The 14850-nt window shown below is 38.4% G+C and overlaps 1 protein-coding gene across 1 annotated transcript in view; it reads right to left on the bottom strand.

The window, feature by feature from the left end:
• Positions 1-11705, bottom strand: part of glud1b (glutamate dehydrogenase 1b) — a 47798-nt gene extending 36093 nt beyond the window's left edge. Inside the window, exon 1 of the mRNA XM_022670332.2 lies at positions 11122-11705. Within this exon, the coding sequence (XP_022526053.1) occupies positions 11122-11521 (400 nt within the window). The 5' untranslated portion in view covers positions 11522-11705. The remainder of the gene's footprint in view (positions 1-11121) is intronic.
• Between the last annotated feature and the right edge of the window lie 3145 nt (positions 11706-14850).

Here is a 14850-nt window from a genome sequence, read left to right as displayed (position 1 = left end):
AAACTGCGACCTCACAAACACTAGACTGTGTATTGTAGCAATCTATAGGCGAGCCAACAACTGTAGAGCTTGATTTAGGGCGTCTCAGTGTGCCTTTGCTATCAAAATGACAGGAAAAGTTTGCCTTGCGCAGCTCGAAACATGCAAAAGGCATGCCTTAATACTTTTAATTAATCATGGGTGTGTTTTGGGCATAACATGAAATGAACCAATCAGCATTCAGTCAATTGCCATTCCCTTTAAGAGCCATGTGTGCTCTGACTTTGGCGGATTACTATTTAAACAGCGCAGAGCTTAAGCAGACCGGCTTGTTCACGCTTATTTATAAGAACAGTGTTTTATGTAGTATTCTACACAGCTCGCCTGCGTTGCCAAGATAGCAATGGATGTCTGACTGTTGACTCTTGTCAGGGTTCTAATCAATCAGTGGCACACCTGTTGTTTCAGTTGCCAAGCTAGCAATACACCAGAAATGTACCTAAACACACCTTATTTCCAGACCACCACACCCATCGGTGTAGGTGTATTCACAAAGCACCTTTGCTAGTTAAATGACGCAAGTGGAAGGCGTGAAAATAGACTGTTGGTGGGGTGTAAGATAGCAATGAGCATCACAACACACCTTGTGCAGGATGTAAGATAGGGCCCTTTATGTCGAATTATTTGTGGACATGACTTTCAAAAAAAATGCATTAAGCTAGTTTAAAGTTGCACCCATTGCTCATTACAGTGTTTCAACCCATAATGTACTAGAATTTTTGCACTATAAAGCGCACCGGATTATAAGGTGCACTATCAATAAATGTCTGTTTTCTGGTCTATTTCCATATATAAGGAGCATTGGATTATAAAGCGCATTATGCGACACTAGTAAGTAGGGCTGGGGCGACGCGTCGACATAATCGACGTCATCGATTACGAAAATACATCGATTTGCATAACGTGCGTCGGCGCGTCGTAAACATGGCGGCGCCTGTGGAGAGCATTAGAGGTTAGATCGGGCCCAAAAATTCCGACCGCGGACCGCGGTGTGCCTCCGCGTTTGTGCCGAATCCGACTCCCTGCTGAATCCGACTCCCGCTTCGCGGACAGAATCGGCACAACACCCCCGCTGTAGAACTGCGGTAGTGAAAACAGCGCTTATAAATAAATTAGTTTAGTTTCACTTTCAGTTTTCATTATTTTCGTTTTTTTTTTAAATAAAAATATAATTAAAAAACAGACGCCTACATCTCGGACTATTTTCGGGAGCCCGGGTCATGTCTGGTTCGGGCAGAGAATCTAAGCTCTAGAGAGCTTGGACTCCGGAGAGCAATCTCCAGCTACAAAAAAACGCCAGCGGGCATCTAAAGTTTGGGAGCATTTCACGCAAAAGGGCAACAATGTGGTCCTCTGCCATATGTGCAAAAGGAGCACTTGAAGCGCAAACATCCAGGAGCACTATGTCAACAGGGTCACACAGTAAGTTACCGTTTACATCAGGGTCTCCGCGGGTGTCCTTAAAAAGACTTAAGGCTGTCTACCAAAGGTTTTAAACCTGCCACAGGCAGAAATTATACATTTTTGGTTTATATTTGTGCATGGCATTTCGCAGTTTCCAGAAACAGTAGCATCATTCATAAGTTCAGGTGTTTAGCTAAGCTAGCTGCCTTAAGTTATTTTAGCTAGCGCCGTCGGCGCTGCGGTGTTACACCGTTTTCTGTCACCGTCGGAATTTTGTGACCAGTGCTCACGGTTATGAGCGTTCATTGGCAAAACGGAAGCTTTCTATACCTACACCTTACCCTCAGCCCTAAACTGAACCGTTTTGGCCAGTCGGGGTAAACATTAGAAACGAACACGTTTCGAATCGGCCAGTGCACCGGTCTGCTGAGAACTACTTGCCCGTGGTCACAAAATCTAGCGGTCACAGAAAACAGTGCAACACACGGTTGTGGTGTATGGGAGCTTATCCATTTTTAGCGTTATAGATCTAAACGTGTTGTACATGTAAGTGATTATAAGTGTGGGGTTTGGTTTAGTAGGCTTGTGTTGCTGTTGTTGTTGTTATTATATATAAATATAGTAATTTATCGTTTGCTTTAAAACGTAAAATAATAATTATTTAAATATGTTTCTCAATAAATAGATTAGTCGACTAATCGAAAAAAATAATCGTTAGAATAATCGTTTAAAAAATAATCGTTAGGGACAGCCCTACTAGTAAGGAACAGGGATGTTGCCATGTTTTCCTTCTAATTCAGCAGGTCTCGCCACTGGGTGAAGGTAACTAAGTTATGTAAAGCTAAGCTAAGTAAACAAAACTGTAATTCTTAAAAAAAACTTTTTCTTTAAAAGTCAACAAAGGTGCTGGATGTTAATCTACACAGATTTCTCTCCTAAAAAATGTTTTTTTTGGGTGAGTAAAGCACTTTCATTTATTAACAGTAAGCTTAAATTTCCAGATTTCCACTAAGGCTGGGTGCAGCAGCATTAGCATTACTAGCAGAGCTTAGCGCTAGTAAATGTCGCCCAACAGCGCTACACTGATGAACCCGGAGTGCTCTGGTAACTGACGATTTTATAGTGCGTCTTATAGTGTGAAAAATACGGAATTCCATCCAATACAGTACTCTCGAAAAAGATAAGTTAAGACAGAATGCAATCAAATCCCCAAAGCAATGCTTCAAAATCGAGTGAAATGCCTTCCTTAAACAATTGAGACAGTCCAAAAAAGCATGATTAACTCCTTTTGTTAGACAATAAGTAGAGTTTGGGTCCCAATACTTTTGTCACTGTCCACACAAAAACCTTTGACTTTGACGTAAAAACACAGATACTGTGTTCTTTAACTCCCTGCTACAATGCCATCTGATCTTATGCACTTAGTGCTCGATATGCTATATGCTAAATAAGGGCAGGAAACACAGGTTCTCACTCCCTACAGTAGTAAGTGCTATATAGAAGCACAATCCACTCATGCAAGAAAGACGGAATAAGGTCACTGAGGCTGTTCACGCTGGCGGAAACAGGATTCTTGTATCATGGTGCCTTGTGGGTATCTGACATAGCAGATTCAAAATGCTGCCAAGTTTTTAAATGGTCCAGAGTAGAGCTAGGCAATATATCATAAATATTGATGTATAAGAAAGCACTGTATACAAGACATAGGAAGAAAACTGTTTGATGGTCAGAAGGATGACAACCAACAGTGCATCTAAAAAAAAAAAAAGAATATCATTGAAAAGTTACACTACTTCAGTAATTCAGTTCAAAAAGTGAAACTCATATATTATATAGATGTATTACACACAGAGTGATCTATTTTAGGCGTTTGTTTCTTTTATTGTTGATGATTATGGTTTACAGCCAATGAAAACCCAAAAATCAGTGTCTCAGAAAATTAGATTATTATACAAGACCAATTGGTACTTTTGGCAGTACTGTGGGCAGCGTGCCAAATCCTGCTGGAAAATGAAAGCTACATCTCTATACAAGTTGTCAGTAGCAGAGGGAAGCATGAAGTGCTGTAAGATTTTGTGGGAAAACAAAACTGCACTGACTTTAGACTTGATAATAAAACACAGTGGATCAACACCAGCAGATGACATGTCTCTCCAAACCATCACTGATTGGTGGAAACTTCACACTAGACCTCGAGCAGTTTGGACTGTGTGTCTCTCCACTCTTCCTCCAGACTCTGCTCCCTTGATTTACAAATGAAATGTAAAATTTACTGATGATCAGTGATGGTTTGGAGAGTCATGTCCATCATCTGCTGGTGTTGATCCACTGTGTTTTATTATTAAGTCCAAAGTCAGTGCAGTGTTTTTTTTTTCTTTTTTTCAGCAGGAATAGGAGCCTTCCTCACAAAGAACAGCCGCATTTTAACCATAGAAGAGATGCTGAAAATGAAGGAATAATATTTATAGAACTACATACACATTGAGGTTGACAAATTTTTTTTTAAATCTTAAACTTATGATTGTCTATTTCTGTAGCTTCATTTGAATTAAAAACGTCACAGACACACCCACACAGCAAGACGAGAGATTTGGCACGGCTACATGCGTTGAAGAAAAGTGCCAGTGGAAACGTAGCGTAATAAATCAGTTTAAACTGCACCTGACCAGCCGTTTAGCTTAAAGACGACGAGATAATTTGGTAGTTGGGTCGGATCAAGATCGGATCACAATTCTCACCACAAACTAACCTCTTTAGAATGAATTTAGGGCTGGACAGAGACCAGCTCCTCTCACGGGTTACAATTACTGGTTTTAAATGGACCAAATTGTGCGAAATGGTGAGAAATTGCCCTTAATCATAAAATCAGGCCCTAGTACATAGTGTACTTTACCCAATCAATGATTAAAAGCAGAGGCACTCACTGTTCAAACCAGTGATATGAAGAAATGTTCCACTCTGTGAGATAAAGATAAAAAAGATAAAACCTCAGAAAGTTAAGAACTGTGACAATTGCATAAGTAGGATCACTGTTTGAGTGTGTTGGCCTGAAGCGGCAGCATTTTTCACTATGTTTTAGCACTCTGTCATTTTCCTCCAGCACACAGTTCCATCCAATGAATCTTAATAAACGTCTGCAGCAGAGACGTCCCTGAAACACCAGCCTGGCACCACTAATCCATTACCACTGAGCATCAACAAACAGCATCAAAGAGTTCCATTACCATCATGTATCTCAGGAGAGAAATCAGTTCCTAAGCAGGACATGACATGTTCTGGGTAAAGAACATTAGTAAAGTATTAAAGGTCTGATCAATATAAAAATACAAAATATACTAGTGCATCTCAAATTACAGTGATTCATTTTAAGAATTTATTGCTTTTATTGTTGACGATTATGGCTTACAGCCAATGAAAAACCACAAAATCAGTGTCTCAGAAAATCTGAAATCCTGCCAATTCCTGCTGGAAAATGAAATTGCTGTAAGATTTTGCGGGAAAAAAACATCACTGATTGGTGGAAACTTCACACTAGACCTCGAGCAGTTTGGACTGTGTGTCTCTCCACTCTTCCTCCAGACTCTGCTCCCTTAATTTACAAATGAAATGTAAAATTTACTGATGATCAGTGATGGTTTGGAGAGACATGTCTGTCATCTGCTGGTGTTGATCCACTGTGTTTTATTATCAAGTCTAAAGTCAGTGCAGTTTTGTTTTCCCACAAAATCTTACAGCACTTCATGCTTCCCTCTGCTGCTGACAACTTTTATGGAGATGCAGATTTCATTTTCCAGCAGGACTTGGCACACTGCCCACAGTACTGCCAAAAGTACCAAAAGGTCTTATATAATATTCAAAATTTTAACTAATTTTTGGGTTTTCATTGGCTGTAAACCATAATCATTAACAATAAAAGAAATAAACTCTTAAAATAGATCACTACATCTATATAATATATGATTTTCACGTTTTGAACTGAATTACTGAAATAAACTTTCCAAAGATATTTAAATTTCTTGAGCTGCACTAGAAATGTATTTATAAATATTTGTATTATAAATTTAAATCTAAAAAATCATATAGCAAATAATACTTGATTAAATATGTGCATCATGCAGATGTTTAAACCTGAGCAACATTTCACAGAATGGGATTGAGCCATAGAAATCAAATAATACATGAAACTTTATAGATATAAGTCCTTAATATTTTAGTGCATACTGTTGATGTTTGTGTACCTCCACTGGTACACAGACCATGGTTTGAGAACTATAATCTATTTAACAGACAGAGAATGCTGTTACTTCCCTACTCCTCCACATCATCCCCATATATAGATCCAGACACCTGGTAGTGATATATTCTATGATATATTTATGTTTTTAACTCACTTTACCCTTTTAGTCCTCACTTAAACGCTAGACTGTAGTCCAGCATCAGAACACAGAACAGCCACCACAATTTATGCCAAGACTAATTTTAGACACAGCGTTTACAAATTCCACTGAAACACCACACCCTAGAAGAGTTTAGTACAAATCCAGCCTGTTTGCAGTGAACAGAGGAACAGTTTACTTTAAGAGATGCAAACAGATGCGGAAAGATGGAGGAGGGGAGGGAGAACAGAGGAGGAGGAGGAGGAGTACAGGAGACAGAGAGGAAGAGGGATGACTCAGCACAGAGCTTCTTCTGTTTCTCATCTGAGCTCTTTCTATGAGAAAATGGCCCAACACTTTCATATTCTTTAGCTGTTTTGGTGTATGTGGTTTCATATACTTTGGCTTAAATCAATTTTCTCAGTTTTGTCGTGCTCGAATATATACAGCTCTGGAATAAATTAAGAGAGCACTTCAGTTTCTGAATAGGTTTCTCTGATTTTGCTATTTATAGGTTTATTTTTGAGTAAAATGAACATTGTAGTTTTATTCTCTAAACTACCGACACCATTTCTCCCAAATTCCAAATAAAAATATTGTCATTTAGAGCATTTATTTGCAGAAAATGAGAAATGGTCAAATTAACAAAAAAAATTCAGAGCTTTCAGACCTCAAATAATGCAAAGAAAACAAATTCATATTCATAAAGTTTTAAGAGTTCAGAAATCAATATTTGGTGGAATAATCCTGTTTTTTAATCACAGTTTTCATGCTTTTTGGCATCATGTTCTCCTCCACCAGTCTTACACACTGCTTTTGGATAACTTTATGCTGCTTTACTCCTGGTGCAAAAATTCAAGCAGTTCAGTTTGGTTTGATGGCTTGTGATCATCCATCTTCCTCTTGATTATATTCCAGAGGTTTTCAATTTGGTAAAATACATTTTTAGTGGTCTCTTATTTTTGTTCAGATCAGTATATTGATAAAAAACAAAATACTGCTAAACAATATTATAGTTAATTTGAGACTATCTTGTGGCATGCTTATTAGGATGTAACCAAATATTGATAAATTAAAGTATTGTGATATTTTTTGGAATACTGTATCCTTTTTTTTCCAAAAACACAGTACCAATATTTATGTATTAGTTTACATGTAAAGATTAATTTAGGGATTAATTTAGTGTTGTTTTGTGTAAAAAATCCACACTCTAGCAGCGTTATACTCTTTAGTCTTCAGATCCCACTGTTCTAATTGGATACAAAAGTAAACCTTTCTTTTACCCAGATTTTATGAATAATAGTGTGTTGTTTTCATAACATTAGATTTAAACGATCGCAATATATGCCCTATGCACTGACCCTATTCAATTAGGCAATAATACACAAGAGGGACTACTATAGTGTGTATACTATTGCGATTATACCACAGTTCCATTATCGGTGTTTATCACAAGATTTTGAGTTAAAGAGGATGAGAAAATACAATCTGTTTAGTTATAAACACTCTATAAGATAGAATAGTTCCATTGCTGCTCTGTTTGTAGCTGCGCTGTTTGGTTTGTAAGCGCTGCATCTTTGCTAGTTTACCTGTATGAGGTAGAGTAATACATAGAGAGCTTCGGTTACAGTGCATTAACTGCTGATAACGGCACTCATAGAACGCCAATCACATGGGTGATTGGCGTTGGAACTAACTAATGGTATAATTACTAATAACCACGCAGTGAAACTGCAGAAATAACCAATAAATATGGCTGCAGTGATTTGTTGATATAATCAACAACAAAGTGCTGGAGACAGAAACACAATGGGGAAGTGCCCAAATACAAAATATTACATTTTTACTCACTACATATCAGCAATTTTCACATTTAAACACCTTCTGGGCATTTAAAAGGCATTTAAATCCCACGTTCAACTGTTTCTTTTCTTTAAATGCAATTGAGGGCATGGCAGCTGGCTGATCAATGAATCGAAAAAATGATAAATCAGATAAGTCGACTACTAAAATAATAATTATTTTGCAGCTCTACCAACAAGTCAGCTTATTATCATTATTGCAACTCATCATCTGCTGTGAATGCACTTTGTTTTTTTGCCCCTCGGGCTTGTGCAATAATACGTCAACCAGAGTAGCGTTCTTCAGTGACACTCCTTAAAACGCCAAGAGCAAACATCCTAATGACTGAGGGATTACCTCAATTTACCGGTGAATCTGCCAGTGGAAATGAGTTTCTAAGGAGACGCTAATAGCAGCTACTGAAATAAGTAGCACTACAGGCCCACCTGCCACGTCATAGGGGTCCCTAAACACGACTGCATGCAGGCAAACCTGAAAATCAAGCTACACCATAACACAGTCTAAACACCAGGACTGCTTTCCTCAACAGCCAGAAAGATCTGTACGCTTGCTAATGTCGTATTTCTGTCAGGCAGCAGACAAATGACAGCGCCTGGCCCAGTAAACTCGCCCTTCCCCCCAGACTGAAACCCACCCTCTCAGAACTCCTTCTGGATTGGCTACGTCATCTCAACCACCCATAATACACCCACAACCCAGCGCAGTGACCCTCCTCCACTCCACTTTACGATCGGGCCACTCTTCCTTCACATCTGAGCAACATTTATTTCACACCTCTGCAACGAGCGCACTGAACAGTATGGCATTTTATCCACTCTATAAAGGTGTTATAAATAGACACTGATAAGGAAATTAGGGCTTCATACTTGTATGTACATGTATTCTTCATATGGTGTTGTAGATTGATCTTATATGCCACATAATTTATTTTATATTATTTATTACATTTTTATAGCCCTTCCTGTGAGCTCAGGATTGTCTCACTTAGGTTAGATCAAACTCACTTTCTCACTTTTTCTGATCAAATGACATACATCGCCATTACATGCAAAATACATGCAATTAAGTCTATTAAATACATTTTGCTGTACTTCACATAAAGACGAGTTAGTGAGTCTCATTTGTCTCTCATTTTTATCACTATATCAGTCTTTTTTGTTTCATTTAGCAATTTTAGAGATCTCTATGTTCTTCCTGTACTACAAAAGTCCACTTTTGACTGAGTGCAATAATATGCATACAGTAAGCACCCAAACTAAATTACTGTGGCCAAAACAGCTCTGTAGGAATGTACTGAAACCTGTCTATAAACTTTACAACAAAAAAAGTCCAACCTTACGAACTACAAGTCACATTTTATGTTCTACCTCACATTCACTGATTAAATAATACAAATTGAATTTTAAATGGCATTACATGCAGAGTACATGTAACCAATTCATTTAACTGATAATATTTAGCTAGAAAACTGAATCTAAAGCTTTTAAATGATTCTTCTTAACATCTTTCTACATTAGCTATAGCTCCACATTATCTCTGTCTTTGCTCCTCCCAAGGTTTCTTTCTCTTAGTATGAGAGTTTGTCTTTGCCACTGTTGCCCCTATCTCTGTAAACTGCACATTTGACTTGAACTAGAACCAATTAACACTAGTGACAGGTTTAACAAAAATGCCTGAACAATTAAAATATTATTTTGCTATGTTCAGGAATTAGTCTAAATACACAAAATATGTTATTTCAATTGGAAAAAAATGGCTGATGTTTATGATTCTAAAAAGACACAAGCTATTTGCACTATTGTACTATTACTAAAATATTTGAATGGAAGTCAATGTAAAAATTTGATCTAAGTTTTTATCATGTTTTTAAGTCTATTCACTGTGACATTTTGACTCAATTTAAAGAACAGACAGATTAAACTTATGTAACAATGAAAGACGGCAAAAACTGAAACTAACCAAAATAAACAAAAAGCAGCTTAAAATCAATGGATTTTACAGAAGCACCACCAGTGTTGCTTGGTCCTTTTCCAGCATACAATAAATATGTCAGATATTGAGATATTGGCCAAATCAGTCGATAATTAATTAATAAATAAATATATTAATAAATAAATAATCATCCTATAAGGATATAATTCTGATACTGTTGTGCACCCCTATTAGAAAAGATTAAGAACAAATATGTTGTTTTATTACGCTATGGAATTAGCCTAAACACACAAAAACATGTTCTCATTAAAAAATAAAAAATGTGTTTCACACTTGAAATATATATATATATATATATATATATATATATATATATATATATATATATATATATATATTTTTTTTTTTTTTTTTTGTTTTACTAAACATTGTATATGCAATATTATTTTGCTTAGTATCTTAAATCAGTTTTACTTATAATTTTATTTTTTTTAAATAATTTGAGTTTAAAACGAGTACAAAAAGTCATACTAATCGTGTCCAAATGGAACCCTGTACACAAAAATGTTATTTTCAACAATAAAAACTATTTCTTTAGCAAAGTCGTCCTTGGACATGGACTGTTAACAACTTTTAACCCTATTTTTGTTCCAAATTAACAGCTTAAATAATAAAATAGATCTATTAAAACTAATCAAAATACACAAAATAGCTTTAAATAAATTAATTTTACAGTAGTACGGCCAGTGTTGCTTGGTCATTTTCCAGCAAACAATAAATAAGTCAGCAAATATTGTTTTGAGATATTGGAAAAATAAGCTGATAATGATTATTCTGGAATACAAATTCTGAAAAGTTGTATTACAAGAACACACTTGCTGTTTTCTTATGCTAATGAATGAGCCTAAACAAACAAAAACATGTTATTGGGTGTAAAAATACTTTTAAAAATGCATATTTTTTCCTTTTATATCACAAACACATGCTAGTTAACCTATCAATCCGGCACACCCAGACCTGGCACTGCATGAATGTGTTGATTTAGTTCTGATTTACTTTTATAAACACTACAAGTTCATATAAGCAGCTTTGTAATCACTTTAACTGTTGAACTATAACTATCAGAGCTATCTAACGAATATAAATCTTATTAAAAAACAGCCAAAATTAGCTAGTTAGCTAAACTAGCCTGCGAAGTTACTTGTTTTTAGTTAGTTAGCGTTAACTAGCTAACCTAACTAGCTAACCTAGCTAAGCTAAGCTAAACTAACTAGCTAACCTAGCTAAGCTAAGCTAACTAGCTAACCTAGCTAAGCTAAGCTAAGCTAACTAGCTTAGCTCCGTTGACAGCTCCAGCTGTTGCAGCCCGCTGCGCGCGCTCCCTCCCTCCTCTCTAGCGGAGCTGTCAGGCACTCGTTCCCGGCTGTTTACTTTAGCTGAACCCGCTGCTGTATGTAACTCGCTACTGGAAAGGCAGGAAAAGCACGGAGGTCTCCGCGGTTCTTACCCCCTTTGCAGGGAGTCCTGTGCTGGCTGTGCTGCGCCCGGTAGCCCTCGATAACCTCCCACTCGCCGTTGTCTCTCTTGATGGGGAAAGACACGCTGAGGACGTGGTTGCAGGGCTTGATGATCCGCAGGATCCCCCGCACCCTGTGCCGCTTCTGCTCGGGCGACTCCCGCGTCTTCAGGTCCTCCACCAGCTTGTTCTCCACGATGGCCGCGCCGCGGTCGAAGAAGCCCTCCACCATCCTGAAGAAGTTGGGGTCGTCCTCTTTCTCCGCGGCGTCGCTGTAGTGGCGGACCCGCGCCAGAGCGGAGGAAGCCGGCAGCGCGGACTCGACGCTCCCCGAGGCCAGCAGGGCACTGCCCGCCCCGCGGCTCAGCAGCTCCCCGAGATACCGGTACATGTTGCCGTGTGGAGGTGCGGGGCTTTACAAGCTTTCCGAGCCTTCAGGAGCTTCTGGAAGGAGAGAAATAAAGAAGCGACGCGCTGCCGAAGAGAGAGAGAAAGAGAGAGAGGTATATAAGGGAAGTGAGGGAGGAGAGGAAGAAGATAAAAGGAGGAGGAGGGTAAAAATGAACGACTCGCTCCGAGTGGCAGCGCTCATGCCGCCCCCTTTGCTTTAAAAGGCAGCAGCGGGCTGGAGATGAGCTGCGCAGGCCGGCAGGAGCAGCAGGGGAGGGTCACCTGAGGGTACGGGGCTTCAGCAGGAGCAGGGGGGGGGGTATTTAAATAAAACAAAATAATAAAAAAATAATTAATAAATTAAATTAATAAAAAATAAATATATATATGAAACTAAACCCACATTTGTTTAATTAACGTGTGTTCTTAATTTACTCTTTTGTATTTATTTTACTTTATTTTATAAAAAAAAAGTTTTTCATTTTTTCCCCAATACACACTCACTAGTGATGCCCCAACACCAGAAGGGTGAATACTATCACATGCCATCTACAGCACATGTAAACTCAAACTCCGCCTCTTCTAGAAATTTGAAGGAAAGCGCAGAATCTTGGTTCTCATACATCAGCTCACAGACGCCTTGTGCTGATTGACATCCCCCATGGAATGATGCGGGAAGAGAGCGCCATCTACCCACCCAAAGGGAGCAAGGACACTTGTGCTCTCTCTCAGGGCTCCGGCAGCTGATAGCAACAAATACATAATGCTGTGTTCTCAAGTCTCACGCTTTGAGCGTGTGACACACGCACCTCAGCTAGTTCACACGCTCACACGCCACACATGGTATTTCAAACGCTTGCCAATCCATTGGCTGTATATTATAATGTACTCTCGTTGAGCCAATCAGAATATAGAATCGCTCTGTTGTTAGGCAGACCTAGTCAAAGAGGGTGGAGATTCAGCCAGAGTGTCAGGCGCAAAGAACTGAAGTTCTGAAGCACCCCCCCCCCCCCCACCCCCCCCAGTTGAACAACTGAAGAAGAACAGCACGCATCCAAATCCCCCCTCCCCCTTGGTACAACTGAAGAACCAGTTTTAGGCACCAAAGCAAATTACACAAATCCATTTATCAGCTCAGATTAGGAGATGTTTTAAGGAAAACAGGGCTGTAATGTAAGATTGCTGTTTGTATTTATTGTAATGCTGTAATGTGTTTTACTGAGGTAATAAACTTCACTTAATCCACAGATAAGACACTTATTCTTTACTGAAATTCCCACAGGTGCCTAAAACATTTGCACAAACTGTATATTTGTAACGGAGTGTGGAGAGATAAGGAAAACAGCCTGGAGGGATTGTGAGGCCCCGAAGCAAGGCTGAGTGTGTATTTCTGCATACCACCTGTCTACTACACACTACACAGTGTGTAGAGTAACACAGCCCCTCTGCAGTTTTACAAGCAGGAAAATGTGTTGGGGTCCCATGTTCTAGCCTGAAATCTACAGATATTCTTCTTCTTGTAATCTTCCGAATAGACAAAAGAGGTTGAGTGTGTGTAATTTTTTACAAATCTCAGGGAAAGACGTACTTCATAGCTGTTCCAAAACTGAAAGTGGCTGTTGTGTTTGAATACTAGAGTTTCTCCATCAGCAGCCAGAGTCTGAGAGAGCAAAATTGGGCATTGTCCCTCTGGGTGGGAAGATGGCACTGTGTTAGGCAGCACACGCGTCTGTTAACTGCGCTTTCCTGAGCGGCAGTTGGAAAAGTTGCAGTGGTTAATTTTACATGTATTGGAGGAGGCGTGTGCTAGTCTAGTGGGTTGAGTACCTGGACTTCCAAATTGTGAAGAAAATTAAATAAAAATTAGAAAAAAATTAATAAAAAATAGAAAAGAAAATGTTTTATCCAGTCAGAACAGTCAGATCTGAAGACTCCCTAAAAGGAAGAGTTTAAACTCAACATTTAACCTAATACTATGCAGTATACATATATTGAAAATCATAGTATTGTGATACTTCAATATATCAATAAACAGTACCAATCAAAAGTCTGGACGCACCTTAAATTCAGTGTTTCTTCATTATTTAAACTTTTTTTCTGCAAACTATAAAAGAAAAAAAGTGTTTAACAAACCAGAATATGTTTTATATTTTAGATTCTTCAAAGTAGCACCTTTTGCTTAGATTAGACAGTTTTGCACATCTTGTCTGGATTTTCTCAGTCAGTTTTATGAGGTAGAGTCACCTGGAATTCAGGCTTTCAGTTAACAGCTGTGCTGAACTCATCAAGGGTTAATTACTTGAATTTCTTGCCTCTTAATAAAATGTTTGTGAAGAGGTAGAGTTTGTATACAGTGAATATCTCTATTTGAGTAATATTCAAATAAATATTATAACCAGAACTACTCAACTAAGTGAAGAAAACAATAATGAATTTAAGAAATGCAAAAGGTTGCAAAGACGATCAAAACTATTATGATGAAACTGGCACTCATCAGGACTGCCTTATTTCATCAGATTTGCTAGTTTTAGAAACTGTAAGTTGACAGCTTCCCAGATAAGAGCACCTAAATGCTTCTTCACAGAGTATTATGGTTTGTTTAACACTTTTAACAAGTTTAACTAGTTACTACATGATTCCTTATGTGTTCCTTCATAGTCTGGATCACTTCACTATTCATTTATAACGTAGGAAATGAATAACAAATAAAAATACTGAATAGTTCATAATCTACAGTACCTCTTTAGTAAGAAACAGCACTGTTAATGATAGTAATTTCACTCTGCTTTATGCTGACGACACTGATGTTCTGCACTGACCGTCCGTTGCCCTGCTGGACTCTGCTCAGCCGATAAGATAGGACTGATCCCTATAGAACCCGGTACAGATCAGATGCAGCCGGGTCTGGTTGAGAAAATAAGCAAATATTAACCAGCAGTGAAGACATTCAGCTAAATCACACAGAACAATCCCGCAATCTCAGAGATCACAGTGCAGCAGGCTTTTCATCACACGTATCAGAACAATAGTGATACCAGGACCAGGAGTCCGTATCAGCATTCAGCCTGTAGAGACCGGTTCTGCCCTGCAGACACGAGTTACCATATATGGACAAAAGTATTGGAATGACTGTTCATTCTTTGTTCTCAGAAACAGCAGAGTTTATCTTGCTTTTGTTGGAGTATCTGTCTCTACTGTACAAGGAAGAGTTGGAACATTGGAGCATTGGATTGTGGATTGTTGGAGTTGGAGCATTGTTGCCTAATGCATCAGCTCAACCCTTACAAAAGTATTGGATGAAATACAGTTCCATTACTCAACAGCTTCACA

This window comes from Astyanax mexicanus, chromosome 15 (genome assembly GCF_023375975.1).
Source record: "Astyanax mexicanus isolate ESR-SI-001 chromosome 15, AstMex3_surface, whole genome shotgun sequence".
NCBI lineage: Eukaryota > Metazoa > Chordata > Actinopteri > Characiformes > Acestrorhamphidae > Astyanax > Astyanax mexicanus.
This window is presented reverse-complemented; position numbering and strand designations above follow the sequence as displayed.